Genomic DNA, 21,481 nt, shown 5'->3' on the forward strand with positions numbered 1-21,481 from the left:
TTGTCATGACATAAAAGAATATCGCTCGAATTAATTTTTTCAACACTCTACGTTAGTGAAATACATTTATGTGAAGACATCTCGAAAAATGATAAGCAACTAAATTTATTTTAGAGCTTGATGTGTGACAATTTACAAAATGAAAAAATAATCAATAAATACTACTACTGTTATTACTAAGTCTAGAAACAAGTTTAGGCAAACCACAATTGTCCACACCAAACCACTACTAGCCATTTTGTCTGATTTCGAAAGGTCAAATAATTCCATCTACACACATCACATGCCACAAAATTGCCTCCCTTTAATAATAATAATAATAATAATAATAATAATAATAATAATAATAATAATAATAATAATACAACAACAACATACCCAGTATAATCCTACATAGTGGGGTATGGCAGTAGTGTGTACACAGACTCTACCCCTTACTTTTTGTAGAGGTAGAGAGGTTGTCTCAAATAGACCCCCGGCTCAGGCAAGCATAGGTACCACAATAATAAGAAACAAGACGGGACGACACCAAGAACCCATGTAAAAGCAGCATACACAACAAGATATTAAGATAATCGAAATATAAAAAAAAAAATCAAGACAGGTATTCAAATAAGTCTACTATCGGTATGAATAATAATAATAATAATAATAATAATAATAATAATAATAATAATAATAATAATAATAATAATAATAATATGAATCTCTGTTTATTGTGAGGTACAAATTGGATATAAGTCAACATTTAAAAGATTTTCACTCTTTGCTCTCTCTCACACACACCCCAGATGAAAAGAGTTTTAGAGAAGACAAAATATAAAGCAAACACAAAAAAATTTTAAAAAAAAATGGGAAGTCTTTCAACTAATCCAATAGCTAGTGGAATTTATCTATAATTTTTTTTTTTTTACTAAAATGATATCATTTATAGGTATATTTTTCTTCTCAGATGGGTAAATGATCAAATTGCCATCCTTCCTTTCGGAGGAGTTAAAAAATACTATGATGGCTCCGTTGCTTTATATGTTTATTTTTTCTTTTTTTTTTTGTCTGTGATTCAGCAATATGTCCTTTATTTCATACTTCTCGATAGGGGTGTTCATAAAAATCCGAAAACTCGAACCAAACCGAAAATCAAACCAAATCGACCAAAAAAATCGATACTTTTAGTTTTGGTTTTGAAATTTAAAAACCGATCAAATTTGGTTTGGTTTTGGTTTTAATAAAAAAATAACCGAATCAAACCGAATATAGGAGTAGCTATTTTAAATTTATTATTACACCTATATATAAGTATACTTTAATACAAAGTTTCAAAAAATTTATAGTAAATGTTAATCGTTTGCACTTTTAGTAACATGTCTTTACCTTTACATTCTAGTTTGATTGGTAGTTTTCTTTTGTTGAGTGTAAGAATCTATTTCATGTTAAAAATAATATATTTTTAATTGAGTCCTTAAATTATTCATCACTATTTGATTCAATTATCATCAGTATATCTTGGTAAATAATAGATTTCTCAAAGGGCAATTGATTTGATAGTGTTACGTTAAAAATGTGGTCGCCGAAATATGTGTTTGGTAGTGTATGCCTTATATTTAAGAAAAAAATCGAAAAACCGACATGAACCGAATCAAGAAAAAACCGACTTAATAGGTTTGGTTTGGTTCTAATATTTGAAAAACCAATTTACTTGGTTTGGTTTCTTTTTCGGGAAAAACCGATACAAACCGAACCATGAACACCCCTACTTCTCGATCTAACTAAAGAATGGTGAAAATGAAACAATAAAGAAAAAACAATTCCTTTTCTCATTTTTTTAAATGCACTTTTTCTCTATGAATCAATATCTTATGGAATTACCAAAAATAAAAATAAAAACCTACTTTGTTTTGTAAATACAATGGAGTTAATTCACAAATATTGCATTTTCCATTTATTTTTCCAGCTCTTAGATTGCTGTACTATCTTTCTGGCCTTTATTACTGTTCTATTGTTTCTTTTTATTGTTTTGAACTGAGGGTCCATTAGAAACAATTTCTCTATCTCCCAAAGTAACACACTATCCTCCGCAAACCTCATTTGTGGGATTATAATGCATTGTTGTTGTAGTTGGAGTTAATTCACAAACTAGATTTTCAGATTTCCTTGGCAACTAAACCACTAATCAGAAAGAGTTCAATGAGTAACATCAGGAAAAGGACCAACAACTTCCAAACAGGAGTTTGTTAAGTCATCAATCAGATAAAGACACAGATAACTCTACAAGCTCAAACCCCACACCAACAAACCATTACCATCTGCCTAGCTTTGATGGACAAAATTATCCGGTAAGTATACTGGAGAGAGGTAACATCCAGTGGCATAGTCGAGGTGCACACGAGATACCCCAACACCAATAAAAAAACTTCCTAAAAGAAGCTTGTAAAATAATCCATTAGATAAAGACACAGACAACTCCACAAACTCAAACCACAACCAACAAAACCATTACCAATCATGAAAGTATTAAACAGCAAAAACTTTTCCAAAAACTTACTCTAAGGTCTATACAATAGTAAATCTGGTACTGACTTTAGGATATTACAATATTGTTTAAAGTTGAACATAACTTCAGTTCCAAACTTTGATTGAAAGGGCTCTGCAGAATATATCTACAACCAACAAAATTGTGTTGATTAAAGAATACTCCAAAGTGAAGCATAAACCAAATTTCTGGCAGAAACATAAACTCCCCCTACCATGACCTACCTTTTTTTCAACCATCCATCATCACCTACAGAATGCTAAAGCAAAGTGAAAAACCAAAGGGAGAAGTTAAATGAGGCCAAAAATTCCTAATCGGTTAGTAATTATTCGCCACCGCCTGCCAAGATTTACACATCCCCTAGAGCCCTTACTATGTCACAACCGACAACCACCACAGAAGTGAAAACTTGAGTACAAAGGAAGAGAACTAACATAAGTGAGCAAAACAAGAGTAAGCTCTAAAGTGAGTAGTTTGCTAGTGTAAACTTAAAACTAATTCTGAATTTGCTAACGGGGCAAAATGAGTCCGGTTAGTCCCATGCACTAGTCACACCTGCTGCTCCATATGATGAATACCCACCAGATGCATATCCGCTGTTCATATTGGCACCACCATAATAGTCTGCAGCGCCTCGATTGTAAGAGGAATCTCTTCGAAAGTCACGACCACCAAAACGAGCTCCACCACGCCGATTTTTGCCTCCATAGTTAGATCGAGCAGCAAAGCGAGAGAGCCAGGCAGGTACTTCTTGGTTTGCTTCTGTCATCAAGTCAGACAGTGATCTCGCCAATGAAGAATTGTTCTCATTGAAGAAGGCAGTAGCTAAACCCGATTTTCCTGCTCGACCTGTTCTTCCAATACGGTGCACATAGTCATCAATGTCATTTGGCAGGTCAAAATTGACAACATGTGCAACATGGGGGATATCGAGACCACGTGCTGCCACATCTGTTGCAACCATAATTGGTGTGTGACCAGTTTTAAAGGATCTCAGCGCATATTCTCTTTCCTGCCAAAGAAGCACACCGATGGGTCAAGGATTTAAAAAAGAGGAAAAAAGTTCTCCGACATAAGCTACAACGAAGGAATAAGGTAGAAAAGTGCCAAGATGAGAGAACCATGAGAACTAAAACACTGATTACAACAAGCAACAAACAACAAACAACAAGAAGCCAGTGAAATCCCACAAGTGGTGTCTGGAGAGGGTGAAGTGTACGCAGACCTTACCCCACCTAATGAAGGTAGAGAGGCTGTTTCAGAAGAAACTCGGCTCAATGTGATTACAACAAGGATAGCTAATTTAACCAGTCAAATTTTGCATTCTGAAACTCATCTATGATCTATCTAATCAGGAATCTACTAAAACAGAAAGATTATGGACAATTCAACACTCAATGTCACAACGCCAAGGACAAATCTTACCTTCCACAGGGAACCTAAAGAATCCATCTCAAACAGCATAGCCATATCTAAGCTTAAACTTAATTGGGCAAGCTTTCTTAGTATAATAGCACATAAGAAACACAGCAGTGCTTATCTAACCAGAAACGTTCTTCTTATCACTTTTAAACTTTAAGATATTTTTTAGTTAAACACGAGCAGATGTACCAATCCAAAGCAACATCTTATAGAACTTGAGAAGCACTACTTCCAATCTTGTTTTATTTCCACGAAGGAAGCAACTTCTTCATCAACTTCTTTCATTTATGGACAAATGAGATTACTGAAGAAATTAAGAGGAAGAAAAAAGAAAATCAAAATCCCTTCTTTTTTTTGGATATTGATTTTAGAACTGTGAACCAAGGGTCTATCAAAAACAGCCTCTCTATCTCTATGAGGTAGCGGTAAAGTCTGCGTACACACTACCCTCCCCAGACTCTATTTATGGGATCAAACTGGGTTTGATGTTGTTGGTTTTGTTGTTGGTTTTAGAACGGGAAGAACTGGAGCATATGCACAATCCAGCTAATCATAACGCAGACAATGTAAATGAAGTTATTGAGAAGCAGGAGAAGCAACCAAACATAGTAAAGTACAAGAAGATTGAGATTCCATAGTAATAAGCTATATTGAAGCATGTACTCCTTGTTGACCTTAGAAAATTAAATAAATCCTCCAGTTCAAATGCTAATCGTGGTTCCACATGGCATGCCTATCAACAAAAGTTCCTCGATTTCTAATTGAAACTGAGAACAGAACAATTATACAAGACAACCAAAATGGATTACAAGAATTTAATAAGAGCAGGAAGAGAGGCAAGAAATCATCAAGAAAAAACACCCAAAGAGAATAAAACAAACAACATTATAGCTTATGTGTCATGAAATCAGTCAACAAGAAGTGCACTAGGAATAAGCAACCGTACCTGCTGAGTTCTATCGCCATGAATAGCAGTAGCGGGGAAACCATTCATACAAAGCCAATGCTCCAGTGAATCGGCTCCCTTCTTAGTCTCCACAAAAACAAGGGTAAGAGCTTGCTGAAAATTCGAGAGAAGCAATGAGCAATAAATAAGTTGAGAAGTTTGAAATTGGATGATTACTAAGAAGAAAATATAAAGTGAAAAATACGGGTACAGCAACCGTTTCTATAAAATCGTAAATGTTAAATCTCCTCTGGAGTATCCACAGATATGGATGTATTTGTTTCACTCGCCAAAAGTTGAACATTTTGCTTGACATCACAGGCTACAGCAGAAAGACAGCAACTGATGCAAATCGACAATTTTAGGAAGACTATCAACCTTGGTTGCCTCTTCCTTTAATACCTAAATTTTTCTACCTCTGCTGATATTTAGATATTCTAAGAATTTTCAGGATACGGAGCCAACCAATATCATATAAGTTCCAAAACCTGGAATTCTTTCATCCTGATAAATTTCACAAAGAATTATGCTGACTTCACCTGGACACTAGCAAGGCCTTGCAAGTTGCCATAGCTCTTGAAATCCATGACCAAGAATTGAACTCGGAAACATATTCCATCCCCCCCCCACCAGTTATAGATGTGAGCATATATTTATGATACACCTACCTCGTAACCTTGGATAATTAAGTAAAACTAAAACAAAAAGATGGAAGCTACCTTGCCATGAACACCATTTTCCCTCTGTGCATGAAGAAGATCCATCAAGTGACTTCTCTTGTCAGTCTCTTGAACATATTCAACTCTTTGGACAATCAAATCTGTGCTAGAGCCGACCCTTCCCACAGCCAAAAAGATATAACTGGATAGAAAATCTGAGGCTAGTCTCTGCATTCAGATAAAGTTTAAGTGTATTAATTTTGCGACAATCATTATCAAGGAATTTTCCCTATGCTCTCATAGAGTAACACATAGGCAAAAAGGTAGAGAAAAAGAGAAGCTCCATTCAACTGTAGAACAGCAAGCAGCTCAAGAAAATTGTTATAACTTCCGATGGTAGCCACAAATTGTGATAACCAGTTTGCAGTCTGACGCAGCAAAGTCCACAGGATAAGGGAGCTTTAAAGTAAATTGATATCAAAGAAACAAAAATAGTGGATCAAAAAAGAGTCTTTCCATGTAGAAAAATGACCTGAATCTCTTTTGGGAAAGTGGCACTGAACAGCATGGTCTGTCGCACACCTGGCGGAGGCATGTCCATCTGTTGCACTATTTTCCTTATTTGAGGTTCAAAACCCATATCAAGCATTCGATCTGCCTCGTCTAGAGCCAAATACCTTATCATCTGCAACGAGACTCTTGCTCTCTCAAGTAAATCAACTAACCGCCCAGGGGTTGCCACAAGAATATGCACACCTCTCTCTAATTCTCGAAGCTATTAACAGTGTCAGAGCACGAGAACAACTATTAGAAACTTATCAGCTTTCAATGATTTAAGATATCTACTATTCAGAGAGGACAAAATTTAAGGCTCGATAGCAATGCAGTCGACCTATGTACCAAAGCAGAAAACACTTGTACACATTAAAGGATGTAACAAATCAATCTCTCAAGCTTCAAGGTTATCATATAATAAGAGTGCCAGCAAAGCGGTAGAAAAGGAAAGCTCTCTATATTTCCACCATGAAATGAGGATCCAGCATCAGTCTCTATTTCACAAATTACTCAAAACTCTCACTATCATTAAATGCACCTATGAAACTTTGCAACAATTAATCAATGCATATTCAAAATCTCTACAAAGTTTTCAGTTATTGCCACCATTGCATTAGCAATATAAACTAGACAGGTACAAACAATCTCTTCATGTGCGTCAAAGTTCAGTGAAATGAATGCCAATTTCACGTGTATAATTTCTTTTTGAGACTCGGAAAGTCTCTCAAGGTCTGCATTGTTTAAAAAAAATGTATTCACTAAAGAAAGAAGGTTATAAAAAGTGAAAGTGTAGGCAAGTTCCAGTTTGAACGTGACCAACAACCTACCTCAGAACATGAATCCCTCTGGTAGCACAAGGAATGCAAATATCGAAACCTCAGAAAAAATCATATTCGTAGTGGTTTTGTCCAATATTTATGCATGCCAGGGACAATAACTTTGCTAGAGATAGTACCACAGGAATATACACTCCAGAAAGTGCAGCATCAACAGTAAACTGAAAGCTCTAGTAAGGGACAAAGTAAATGCAGCCTAAACACAGATATCATATCACAGTATACTTGTGCAATTCTAATTAATTACTCAAATATTACGACAGAAACTAACGTTGCATATGGAAGAAAACCCCGCAACTAATAGTACAAATCCAAAAAGAACCAATAGGTTCCAGCAAAACATAAGAAATTAAAACTGAAGTACCAAGCAAACAAGAGAAAATATAGGACCTGTTGGTTTATAGGAGCACCACCATAGGCAACAACCACCCTGACGCCAGTTTGATATGAAAATTTTTTAGCTTCATCATGAATCTGCAGATTTTGCAAAATAAACCATATATCAATGTACGGAGAGCAACTTCATTTTTCCCTCTCTTCTTCGACTAAATAGACCAAAAACCAGAAAAACTTACTTGGCATGAGAGCTCCCTCGTTGGGGAGAGAATAAGAGCTAGAGGAAATGCTACACGCGGACGTGGAGGTCTAGGAAAGTGGCCCCTCATGATTCCACTTATAATGGGGAAGCAGAAAGCAGCAGTTTTTCCAGAACCAGTTTGAGCACAAGCCATCAAATCCCTCCCCGCAAGTGAAATAGGTATAGCATGTCGTTGCACAGGGGTCGGCTTAACATACTTGCACCTCCTAATATTTTCGTTGACAGCTTCACCTAAATCAATATCTGCGAAAGTGTTCACAGGAGGGGGCACATTATCCCCGCTAGTTTCCACTGGAATATCCTCATATGCATCGAAATTGATCCCAGAACTCTCTTTTTCACTAAAGGGTTCACTATCTTCGTCCGTAAAGGGGTTAACCTCACGCTCCCTCCCACGATCCCAACCACCACGTCCCCCATTCCAACCACCACCACGTCCTCCTCCACCAACATAACCAGATCGGTTTTCAGTCCTTTGACCACTCCAACGACTCCCAACCACATTTGGGACACCATAACCACTGTGGTCATTACCTAATGCAGCAGCACCAGCATACGAAGCCTGTGCAGGAGGTTCTATCGACGGTCTGTTTCTTAGATGTGGTGGAACATATGCTGACTTGGACGCAGCACCAGCCGGATTCTCGGCTGCAGAAACAGATTCAGCCCACGACATTGCCATAGTCAGTCACCCAAAAATCACACAATATTTATCTTTCGTCAAGTTGCCAAACGAAAAACAAAAACGATATCCAAAACAAAAATTCAGCTAATATTACAAAATCCAAGCTATTTATCCTTCCTAGCACCAATATTCAAGTTAAAACCCAGCTACTTTCGTCATCATCAAATCAAATTCTCCAAATCTCACGTCAGCCTGCAAATTCCACAACCCAAAAAATCAGTTAGACACATCCAAAAATCCACTTAAATAAGCACATATTCTGGAAATCCAAACATGATCTATCAAATAAACACCATGTTGCACAGATGCAACAATCAACATCGTATCAAGAATATGCCATCCAACCCAAATGAAAAACAAAGAAAATGCAACAAAAAAAATCTTCCTCCCTAATACCCAAACAGGAAAAAGGAAAACTTAAAAAAAAAAAAATCATAGCTAAATCAGTCTTCCTACATAACCCTTGGCTAAGTTACGGGGTATTTGTGCTGGTGAGAGGTCGTAGGTCTTCGTGGAATAGCCGAGGTGCACTAACTAGCTAAGACACCACCATTATCAAAATCAACAAATTATAGCCAAATGATCAAATCCCCACATAAGATTGAGATAAAAACACAACAAAGAAAAACCATTTCAAGACTGACATAGATGACCGTACATACATGATAAGAGCAACGCCCATTTCAAAAAATCAGTAAAATAAATCCAAAAAAAATAACACCCATTTCAGGATTGAGTTAACTACACAGATATAAATGTAAAAGCACCAATAAATCATAATCAAATATGCAAATTAAGATAACCCACTTAACAAAATTGAGATAAGAACATAAAAAATAAATAACCATTTCACTAATCAGTTAAAACCACAAAATTTTCAACACAAAACCATATCAGGAATTGAGAATAAAACACAATAAACAAAAAAAAATGCCCTAAACACACAGTAAAATGTGTGAAACACACAGAAAAGAGGGACAAGAATTGACTTACAATGAAAGAAGAAAGAGAGAAAAAACCTCTAAGTTTGAGAGGCAAAAAAAAGTAGTGTTTCCGATCGGAAGGCAGAAATGCAAAAATATCTTGGTTGTGGTTTGTTTTTTGGTTTTTACCTTTCTTTTTTTATATTTACTTTTTTTTTCTTCTATCTTCTTTGTTGCGTCTCCGTTGATAAAAACGTAAAGAGTAAGGCCAGTAAGGGAGAAATGAGACTTCTCCGTACGTTATGTATACACAAGTTCGTGATTGCGGCTAGGCTAAATTTTGGCCTACTTTTCTTCTTTTTCTTTCAACTACTATTAGTCCAAATATTTTCATATTTTAGAATAGTTTTTAAATTTTGAGAAATTTTAATAAAGTATTATCTTTTAGTTATAATTAGTTATCTATAGATATCATTTACTATATTACGGATTGTAGATACGTTTTCTGTTGTTATAAGATGTATTAGATGTATTTAAGCTACTGTATTCATGAATACAGTAACAAAAATAGGCGTGAATCATGGAAGTCCAGCTAATCAGTTGTTGTATCATGGACAGATTATTGTATTCGACTGTATTTACGGCGTAAAACAGGGGATTACACTGTTTTTAAACGGAAAGTGAATCAATTAACATAATAAACTCTTAATATAACTCAACAAACTCAAGTATAACACACAAATTTTGTATTTTCAATTTTAAAAAAGATTTTCAACCGAAAAATATCCCAAAAACATAGCAATCTTCAGAAAAATTATATAATACATCTGAATACATAAATTATATTAATTAAAAAAAATATATGAATACATTCATGGCATATAGCGAGACAATGAATACAATGAAATACATAGAATACAGCGGGATATATTGAAATATAATGAAAAAAGATAGTGAATACAATGAAATACATGGAATACAGCGAGATACATTGAATTACAATGGAAAAAAGACAATGAATACAATGAAATACATGAAAATACAGTGTGATACGTTGAAAATACATTGAAATATATTAACAAAAAATCAAGTTGTTCAGCCACAAACTCTGTCGTCTTTGTTCAAGAACAAACCCTAATTTCCGGCGAATCCGTCATCGAGCAAAAACCCTGAACTCTTTCGCCTTTCTCTCTCTCTTTCACTTCACCAAATATTCCTATAACTCATTAGAACAAATGAAAAGAATGGAAAAACCCTAGCACACAACTAGAAATCAGAGGCACCGCAAGGAACTCTAACATATTCTCTTTCTATTCCTTGCAAACAATTTGTACATTGGAAAATTTTCTTAGGAGCAAAAGAAAAATTGGGTTTTAAGAAAAACCCTTTAAGGGTAAGATTATTTGGTGAAGTGTAAGAAAAAGATGGTATCTTAAAGATTGGAATTTTTTGGTTTTTAATTGGTGAAGTGAATAAAGTGGAGGAAAGTCCAAAACACAATCTTTAAGCTTCCATTTGTGAGGTACAGAAGGCGGGGGAAGCAGAGGTGAACGGCAGAAGTGGCGGCGGAAGAAGGAGGAAGGTGGGAAGAGGTGGTGCGGCCGAGAGAAGTGAATTAGATTGAGCATCGCGTTTTCAGGGAATGAGGGAAGAGAATGACATGTATCAAAGTAGAGAGAGAAAGAAAATAATATAACTGAATAGCGTATTTAGTGGCTTAGGTGTAGGAGGTAACCAAAATTAGATATTTTGCTATAAACATTAAAAGGTATCTATAGAATATAATTTTTTTAAATGGTACTTATTTAAAATAAATAAGGTGTTAACCTTTGCTATAGGAGGTAAAAATTCCTTTAATTTTTTAGGACGATTATTAACGCAAAATATAACTACTCTTTTTTTCGGGTATCCGTTTTGGGCTCCAAGCTCTCGTTGTCACATATGATTCTATTTTTATGACTCGAACCTGAAACCTTTAATTAAAGATAAAAGAATATCATGACCTTTGGTGGTAAATATAGCTACTTACTTAACGACATATAACACGTTAGTTGCTAATTCAAAATATATAGATATTTTTTTCTACAAAAGTACTAGAAATAACACATACAGTATATATACCGATGGGAGGTAAAAGATACCTCATAAAGTTAATCGAGATGAACAATTGACCAAACACCACGATTATCAAAACAGAAATCGAAGAGAATTGTGTGAGTGACTATGCCAAGATTGAGAAAAGATAATGAAATTTAGGGAAAAGAAAGTGTTAAGTAGGAGAATATAGTGTCAATTTCTAAAGGCGAAATACATAAAACACTCTTTTAAGTTGTCCTCAACGATTATTTGATCACCTCAATCGAGGCCTTTTTCATTTAAATATTTCACGTGACTAAAAATGAACTCAATAAATACCCGACCTAGTCAACCCCCGTCGCGTATAATACACCTTCGGATTCGTGCGTGCCTAAGTGATCCAAACGGTAATAAACGAATTTTTTTGTGAAATTCCAAAAAAAAAACTTAATGAACTCCCTAATTTAAATTCTCAAACCCTACCCTACAAATTTATTTCACTCCTCTCGAGCCGCGTCTATCTTATTCCTCCCTTTGAAGAAAATTTCTTTTCTTCTCCCTCTCTACTTCTTCTATTTCAATGGAGCTTGTTATTAATTGCAAATGTGGCCAAATTGCTCTTTTAAAACTTTCATGATCACCATTTAATTCGAGTAGAAGATTCTATGGTTGTAGATTTGGAAAAGTTATCGATGGTGAATGCGATTTTTTCTATTGGTATGATGTTGAATTGTCCGAACATTATACCAAAGTCATTTATGGATTATTAAAGAAGGTAAAAAATTATGAAGAAGAAAAGTCGAAGATAATGTAGAAACATAAGATATTGGTGTGGTTGCTTGTAATTGTAATTGTGGCTTGATTTTTTAAGGAATCTTTTATTTTTTTTAGGTGTATGGTATATGTATATGAGCATGTAACCTCATTTGTTTTACGGCAATGTTGTTTTTGATTTATGGCCAATGTTGCCTATTCAATATAGTTGTAATTTATAATGTGTATGATGAAGTTTTCAATGATCAAATGTGTTTCAATTTGTGCAAAAAATTATACTGATGAAGCAAAGGTGGACTAATCCAAAAAACTGGCTAACAAAAGCAGGTTTATATTACATCCCATAAGAAAATAAGGTTCATAGATATGACCAAACATAAGTAGGTTCAAATTACTTCACAAAATATTGTTCATACATATGACCAATAAAATAAACAAATTTCTTTCTAAATTTGACTTTGACAAGAGTCAATTGGTGTAGATGAAGTAGAGGTTCTAGCTTTCATCTTTTTGTTGGAAACTGCAACATCTCTGTGCCTTTGAAGCTGATTCCCTGTGAAAGCTCTATTCCCTTTCCACTTAAGACCATCTGGTCTAAATCCAAGATCTACATTAGTTTGTGCAGTATTCATCAAGTTTGCACCGGTTGAAATAAGTCTTCCACTTGACCTACGAGGCTAGAAAATACAGTAAGTTAGTAATGAATAAGCAGAAGCCTAAGGATAGAAAATACAGTTAGTTAATAATGAATAATACTCCTCACACTTACAATAACGATACTAGTTTCTATTTGTGTGTCTATGTACAAACCAAAACTAGAATTTCTGGTCCTTTTCTTTCCAACAGAAGCAGCAAGTGATCTAGCAGTAGCAGAAATAGATGCACCAAATGCAACAGAAGTAGCAAGTGATCTTCCACCTCTTCCCCCACCAGCTCCTCCACTTCTACCCCTATTACCACTTCCTACAATTCCTTTACATATTCCTGATGGTGTGTTTCTTTTTATATTTGATGTTTCAGCACACAAGGAAGATGATGCCATTGAAGTTTGGGCTGTGGTAGTTGATGTACCTGCAACTTGAGTTGTATAACCTTGACTACCAGCTTGTGTGCTTGATTGTGTTGTTCTATTTGACCTTCCAGATTGTGTGTTTGTTTGTACATAGTATAAAGTGACAAGCCATTAGTCAAGTAATATGAAAACTATGAAATCAAATTGAAATGGAATCCATCAAACTTATCATTAAACTGTATACTGACTTGTTGTGACCAACTTGATGGCAAATAGAACATGACATCCTAGCACCTTTCTTTGATAGTTTTCCCACTTCTTTGGTTCATCCTTGTCCATTCTTCTACATTTTTTTGGCCTACCAGTCATTGGTTTAACTTCATGAGGCTCAATTGATGGATTGGTAGACTCAGGCTATGTTTGCATGCTTTGAATTGGCTGAATATAGTACTTGTAAGCAGGCAGGAAAGTGTCTTTCCTATACCAATGTTCAACATAGTCTTCTAGCTCATTCCCAATCTTATAAAATGCACATATTGCATGTTGACATGGTTTACCTATGTCTTCAGACCCCTTATCAATTCCAGTCTCACCAAGAATTACCTCTTCTATAAAAACAGGTCTTAACTCATCATCACTATCATTTTCTTCTTGAGTATCTTCAAGGTCATTTTCACCAAAATTTTCATCTTCAAACAGATTTGTATCTATTTCATTACTGTTGGCATGCTCTACAGCTACACCCTCTTCAGCATTTATATCCTCATATGAAAATGTAGCCTTATTTGTTCTGCATTTACACCACTATCTTCAACAGTATTTACTTCTATATCCTCAATACCCTCATCAGCATTTACTCCAATACCATCATCAACAGTTACATTAATGCCCTCGTCAATATTTACAACAATGCCCTTATCAACATTTGCATTAATGCCCTCATCAACATTTACACCAATGCCCTCACCAACATGTACATTAACCCCTAGACCACCCTTAATTTCTGGATTAATTGTAGCTTGGTCACTATCACCAACATGTGAGCAAGGTAAATATCCCACGGGGACATCCTCCACAACCTCTAAATTATCTATCACGTGACTCACATAGACATCAAAAGTATTCCCATCCTTCAGGTCGTTAATCAAATTTAGTAGTTGATAGTTATTTTCAATTGGAAAGAATTTCTGAGCTTTAGGGCATTGAACAAAGAACCCACCAACTAAGTTGAATCGCATTTCAAGAGTTTCTTTTGTGTAAGACAGAAGCTCGGTCAAAGAAAAATGATCTTTGTCCACCACATGCCCTATATTTTAACCCTCCCCCACATACTTTCCATTAATAAACTGAACCCCATGGTGAAAGACAACACCAATATATTTGTCCATGTGACTCAGTACTGAAAAAGATAAAAGAAAACTAGTCAATATTGCTTGACCTTTTCAATTTTCTAGAAGGAAAAAAAACTTAATCTAGTAGCATTATAACATACGCATAGCAATAAAATTCAAAAATACCTAATCTAAGCATAAAAATAGCATACCTTTATGCAATAAGTGAAGCCACTTTACAGTCGATGCCCTTTTTCACAAAAACTCCACTGTCAAAATCTTAGGATGACCTTCAAGTGATAAATCACGAGCCAACAATCAAATTCAATCAAACCCTACTTAGTATGTGAAAGAAATATTAAATGTTGTGACAGAAAATGCCGATTAAACCAACCTTAATCGAAGAGATGAAGATGGGTGGCATTCGGTGAGAGAGAAAGATCAGGTGTTAGACGGAATGTTCCAGAAAAGTTTAACCTTTATGTTTTAAGTTTTAATTAGACACCTTTTAATTGTTTATCCACGTGTCATCTTTTTTCTCATTCTTATAATATACATCGGGGATTATTACACATGACGAGGCTGACTAGGTCAGGTGTTTATTGAGTTTACTTTTTAGTCACGTAAAATATTTAAATGGAAAAGGCCTTAGTTGAGGTGTTCATATGATCATTAGGGACAACTTAAAGGGACAGTTTATGTATTTCGTCATTTCTAAAATATACGGTATCTAAAAGTGGTGGGGATTCTATAATCGAAATTTCTCCATTTATTCACTTTGCTCCAAAAATATTTGATTAGTTCCACTATCTTTCTAGAGATTTGTCACTATTGGCAATTACGGGGGTCAATGACTCATATTAACTAATTTTTAGTGTAGGGAATGCGTATCATTACACAAGAATGAGTAGTATGTGACTTATAGTTTGTTTGGCCAAACTTATAAAATCAGCTTATTTTGAGAAGTAGTTTTTTAAAAAGTGTTTTCTATAAATGTATTTTTGGTGAGAAGCAGTTTGAGCTTGGCTAATTAATTTAAAAAACACTTTTGAGCAGCATTTACTGTTTGACCAAGCTTTTTAAAAGTGCTTCTAAGTGTATTTTTCTCAAAAGTATTTTCCAAGAAAATGCTTTTGGGGAGAATATACTTTTTTTTTCTTCGAAACTACTTCTGCTTCTTCTCAAAAATATTTTTTTCCTCCAAAAAGCTTGGCCAAACATTTTAACTTTAAAAAAGTACTTTTTTGAAAAAAAAAATTGCTTCTAGGTTTGAAGAAACTTGACTAAACAAGCTATTATTATGTTAGTTCCAAGACAAAGATATGTCTACAATGAAATTCTTCAATGTATTGAAATAATATACTATATCTTTCAATATGGAGTATTCTTTTTTTTTGTGCCAAAAATTTATTGATTTTTTTTGTTATAGTTTCCTACTCAATATCAATATTAGTTGTGGAGCTCGACAAAGTTAGAATTAGTCGATATCCACATTAGGGATAAAATTCCCCCTAACAAAAGTAACGTCAAGCTTTAAACCTAAAGCTTGAATCTAAAACTTCATATTAAGGATGAAAAAGTGTTTGTCATTTCACATTAATCCTTGTTGATAAAGTTAATCGATTTTTGCTTGTAAGGAGTGAAGATTATTTCAATGTCAAAATTCATTGGCTTTCAACATGAGGTTGAGAGTTCGAGCAAAAATAATAGACAATCATTGTTTGCCATTGGCCAGAGATTATTAATTATTTAAGGATCAGTTGATGCGTTGGGATTAAAGAAAGTTCTTCAATGTTTTTCAGGGACGAACAATAAAGGCACATGAAGGTTTTGGCTTTTATTATCGATCGGATGTAGAGTTCATTAGTACCTTGTAAATATACACCATAGCTTCATTATCCTTTATTTAGAAAAAAGTATAAGTGAATTTTGGAGAGATAAATTCACCATATAACCATCTCTTTAAGGCATTGTACATAGAAACTGCAAGGTGAATACTACAAAATGTGAGAATATTCAGCTTAAATTTTGAACTCTTAAAAATAGAAAAGTGGTTAATCGAAAAACTAACAAAAATTAAAACTCAAATTTTTTGACTCAGGCCTATCAATACAGTTCAAAAACTTTACGTCAAACTTATTTCTCGGAATTAAGCAATACTTAATTATTTTTCGAAGAAGTAAAGTTATAAGAGAACACGTATAATACTTACTTACCCTCAAATGTTGTGATAGAGTTGTTTGACCAAAAAGTGTTAAGCCTTTTTGTTAAATTAATTAAATAAATAATAATGGGTAAATTCTAGTTAAATATAATAAATTCTAGATTCAAGATTGGTGGATATCAATAATATAAAAACTGCATTCAAGGCTATTAAATATCAAGGGGGTGTTTAATGATATTGTTATGAATGAATGAGAGAATAATGACAAGCAATAAATATGATAAATGACAGTAAATGTAAATAGAGAGAATGATTCACCCAAATATTCAATGAGCTGGACGATTCTCTCTCTCACAATGATGTAAGGCAATCAAACGTGGGAATATAGAAAACTTTATCGGTTCTGATGTGAAAAAGCTTGGGACCAACAACAAATCAAATCTTTTGTAAAGACAATGTTTGTAGTTACTTGAGAGTCAACTTTTCTAGAAAGAGATTATCATATAGAATATTACATACCATCCTCTTCTCCCTCTATTCTTACTTATATGGAACATTTTCCCCCACCTAACTAAAAGTACAAGTGTAGAGAATATTATTTGGAATATTCCTTTAAAATATCTTATCACTAAACTAGCCATTGGGCTGATCTGAGTGCTCGACCTCGACCTTAACTACTCAGCTCGCCAATATGTTATTCCTTAAGCGTGACCTCGGCCTAGTCGGTTCTTAGCTCTCTTAAACAAGATTACTCTGATTGAATTTTGGTCAATACAGTTAGTCCATCCGCCCGTCGGGGTTGTCTTTGGACGAGCTCGATGGGCGGACTTCGCCAGTTGCATTTTTTAGAAATATGAGCATGTTGGCCGAGGAGTGATCCTTTTATGGCGAGGTGATGACGTGGCGGTTCAAGAGCCACCTCTGACCATTATGTCAGTTTGAAATGACGTCATTTCACCATACATCATTATGGCACATGTTCCCAATACGTTACATCGTTTCTCGCGCCTCTTCAGTTTTAAAATTAATTAGACGGTGTTTGGGCTTTCTCGATCAGGGTGCCAACATTCTTATAAATAGGGATGGGCATTTCTTACTTGAGTTGCTGCATTTCTTAAGCTTTTAAAACCCCAAACTTTTCCTTCTTTTTCTTTAAATTTCCTGCACCTAGGTTTTCTTCCTCCCTTTAGCGTTTTTCGCCATTGTCATCTTTTTCTCTTTTGCATTTCCTTTTTATATACATAATCATAAAAATGGCTAGTGCACCGTCTGATCTTGAGGGAGCCTCTGATCTTGTAGTGTTGACTGTGGACATACCTTCTCATGAAGAAGGAACAACTATGGTGGAAGATGAGAATTTCCCCACCGTGAATGAGATAATTCCATGTTAGGGGAAGGTCGGGTTGGATTTCAAGAACCGACCTGATGACGATCCTGAACCCGTCATTTCTGAGATGGATGCGGCGGCGCTCGTTGCTTTTAGGGCTAAATGGCGAATTCTGGCCCATGTTGAACTTGTTCCTGCTTAGCGATGTAGTGCAGATACATCGCCCCGGGTACTGCGCTTTCTATGCGTACCCGTTTGTCGTTGGTTATACACTTCCTCTTCCTTCCTTGGAGAAGGATTTCTGCCGTTGCTATGGTGTATGCCCAGCTTAGCTCTGCCCGTACATATACAAGATTTTCCTTATGCTTACCAAGTACGCAGAGTTGGCCAACTATGGGATTTCTCTACATCATTTGCTTCACCTCTTCGTCCCAAGTTTTCACAAGGGTACGATGATACACATTCGCCACCGCGAGACCAAGGGATTGGTGGTGAAAATGGATGATAAAACTAATCGCTGTTTTTAGGACAATTTCTTCTATGTGAGGACGGAGCACGTGGTATCGAACCCCAGTAGATTCCTCGAGGAGTGGAACTTTGCTCGTAAGTGTTTTCTCCCAAATGACTTTGTTGTTTCTTTTTGGCGATCTGATCGTTCTCCTTTACTCTTTTTGGAACCGAGAAGGACCCTCCTCGGCTAGTCACCGACATTCGCGACTGGGTGAGTCAGATTTTGCCTCACACAGTGGGGATTCGTGAGTGGTTGCAGTTTAATGAGATGTTTGGGTGCAGGCCTGCGAACGGTGAGTCACCTTGCTTTGATCTTAGTAATTTTGACCTTTGTATCGCCATTTCTTTCCTTCTATTTCTTATTTGTCTTTCTTTGTTGGTGGGTCAGAGGGCTTCAAGGAGGGCGAGGGCTCCTACGCCAGCTTTTCGCCAGTCAAGTACTTCAAACAAACTCATACTCATTGTGGCTACAAGCGAGCCTGCTCAGACTGCTGTTACTCCTCGGACGCCGACCTCGCGTGGTCCTAACCATCAAGTTGCTGCCCCGCTAGCGGAGATTCCGGCTTCTACATGTCAGGCCTCCTTTTTCTCGCGAAATCGGGTTTATGACATTTGGGAGGACAACTCATTCCCTTTTTGGGAATTTGGATTTGAATTGAAGAGTCGCCACCTAATGATTAAGGTGCATTAGGACACCAAGAAGGTTTGATTTGAGTAACTAGAGATTGGGGTAAGAGCTTGAAATTATCCTAAGGGGAAGGTGTTAGGCACCCCTCAGGATCCACTAGTGTGGTTTCCGGCCAGACTATTGTTGTGAATTTAGGTGCAAATAACATGTAGGCACATAAAACTTCAAATAAGAGGGGATTTTCACATAATGGTTACAAACAAAATTGGAAAGAATTAAAGGAAGCTGATTTTCTTAAAAGAAATAGTTTGAAATCTTTAGAAAAAACAAAGAAACAAAGAGAAAGGGGGTCCTAGGTTTATTAATAATATGGATCACCCCATACAACATTCGGTAATCACTCCTCAGTGAGGGGCTACACGAGACGTTATCACGTGGTCCTCATATCCATATCTACACTTTCCCACCCCATTAAGGTATTAAAGCGCGGAATGGTTTCGTTTACTTATTGCATGTTATTACCCGTCTCAATCCTATCAGTCCCGGAGGCACTTAGGACTACTAATCCTAAAGGGGGGGATATTAGACTTATTTGTAGTTTCAAAGGCAAAATTCTAAGGCGACATACAAAACATGTATAGTAAGTTGGGGGAAAGCACATAACAAGTAAAAAGCTCAGATATACCTCCTTGAACAAAGAAAGCACATAATTAGCATGATTTTCACATACTGTTTATGATCTGATTAAGAACTTAAAGGTTGAGGCAGACTGATTTATTACATAATTCATATAAGAAGCCAGAATCAGGCCTGCCTGCTGGTTGTAGTTAATAGCACAGATTCAGTTTATAACATTCACCCTAAGGCTTGCCTAGGTGTTGGACAATGATCTTATAGGCATGGTATCTACTAAATTCAGAAAACAATAATAAACTGAATACGTACTAGTTAAAAGGGTTGTCAGAAAGTAAGTTTTTATGAAGGTCACAAGTTGTGCCACTGATGATACTCGTTATTACTGGTTTTAGATCTAGACATGAATGAAGCGATTCAGATTCGACTAATAGTTCCTATAGACATGCTTTCTATGTGTTGTTGATTTTAAACCTTTTATAGGCATGGTAAAATGTAGAAACCTTATGGGCATGATATCTAGGTGCTGAATTTTGTTTAAGACCTATGAACATGATATCTAATTGCAGTTGATAGTTTAAGACCTATGAACATGATTTCTAGATGAAAAAAAATGGATATACAAGATTCAGAAGGAGCTATAGGCATGATTTCTATATGAGAGAATACAGAATTCAGAAATACCTATAGACATGGCATCTATGTGAAAAATGCAGAATTCAGAAATACCTATAGGCATGATATCTATGTGAGAATGCAGAATCAGAAATACCTATAGGCATGATATCTATGTGAGAAATGCGGAATTCAAAAATACCTATAGGCATGATATCTACCCTTTGCATACATAGTTACCCCTCCCCCCTTTTTCACTAACCATCCCCAAGAGTTTATTACAAATTTATTACATCCTAGAATAAAGTAAAAATACATCAGAAAAATATAAATAAAAGTACAACCAAAGGAGAGCCTGATTCAGACTTCATGTCTGAAATATGAGGTAAACCAACTCCAAGGGATCATGATCCAAAGCCTTTCTCCCATTTGAGTGTGTCAAAGTTCCCTAAAAGCCTCAAAGGGACTCCGAGAAATGCTCACACCCAAATGTATAATTAGATTAGGACAAGTGCAGTGTGGAAGGGTCAGCCCTCAAGTGTCCAAGTTCAGAGGGAACTCAAAGGTCCCCAAGGCAAGGCTCACAAGAGGGGGGCAGAACTTAAAGACTAAGAAAGTGTGCAAGTGCAAAATAGACTACTAAAGGGGAAAAGGAGAGGGAAACAACTACTAATAAACACACATAGGGAGTTCAGGGGGTAGCGAAATTGTGAAGAGCCTATTGCTTAGGCCAGGACAGGCTTCAAGCATGCTCAGCAATGGAGGATGCTAGCATACTCTCAAACCTGCCAGAACACACTATTTAGAGGCTAGGATCCTAAGGGATCGAGTTTGATTCATGGACAATAACTTGTAGTATTGTCATGCCTCAAACCATAGCTTAAACACATATGGGGCAGGGTTTTGGGATTCATAATAGAACAGGAAGAAAGAGATCAGTAGTGTTGAAACGCACAGAAGCAGTAAACAGACAGGGATACAAAAGTAGTAAATAAACACATTGTTGTGATGCTAAAAAGCTTAAATGAGGACATACCAGTTTTCAAAGAGTCAAATAAAAAAAGGCAGGCAGTAGGTCATGTAAACAGGCTACAGTACAAGCAACAAGAAAGAATATTTTCTTTCGAGTGTAAGTGTAAGTTCAGAAAGACTATGAGTGATGGTATCTTTGTGTCAATGAAGACCAGGTATTTATAGTATGAAGAACAGGCAGAAACAAGGTAAGAAAATAATTAAGGAACTGAATATCAATTAAAA

At 35.8% G+C, this 21,481-nt stretch overlaps 1 protein-coding gene across 1 annotated transcript; it reads right to left on the reverse strand.

Moving 5' to 3' along the window:
* Positions 1-2,526: 2,526 nt before the first annotated feature.
* On the reverse strand, positions 2,527-9,407 carry LOC104233538 (DEAD-box ATP-dependent RNA helicase 11-like). The gene is made up of 7 exons (XM_009786946.2): positions 9,225-9,407; positions 7,524-8,423; positions 7,339-7,422; positions 6,090-6,332; positions 5,618-5,785; positions 4,899-5,012; positions 2,527-3,542 (listed from the first exon to the last, which is right to left on the reverse strand). The coding sequence occupies exons 2-7, from the start codon at positions 8,226-8,228 to the stop codon at positions 3,063-3,065; spliced, it is 1,794 nt and encodes a 597-aa protein (XP_009785248.1). The 5' UTR covers positions 8,229-8,423; positions 9,225-9,407; the 3' UTR covers positions 2,527-3,062.
* Between the last annotated feature and the right edge of the window lie 12,074 nt (positions 9,408-21,481).

Source organism: Nicotiana sylvestris, chromosome 11 (assembly GCF_000393655.2).
Source record: "Nicotiana sylvestris chromosome 11, ASM39365v2, whole genome shotgun sequence".
Classification (NCBI taxonomy): Eukaryota; Viridiplantae; Streptophyta; class Magnoliopsida; order Solanales; family Solanaceae; genus Nicotiana; species Nicotiana sylvestris.

Bases quoted from the DNA above. Each gene is read 5' to 3' on its own strand.
- LOC104233538 (XM_009786946.2), bottom strand. From the start codon at position 8,228: ATGGCAATGTCGTGGGCTGAATCTGTTTCTGCAGCCGAGAATCCGGCT. The intron at 6,333-7,338 runs GTCCTATATTTT...CACTGTTAATAG, and splicing joins GTGCTCCTATAAACCAACAG to CTTCGAGAATTAGAGAGAGG. The intron at 5,013-5,617 runs GTAGCTTCCATC...TCGAATTTTCAG, and splicing joins AAAATGGTGTTCATGGCAAG to CAAGCTCTTACCCTTGTTTT.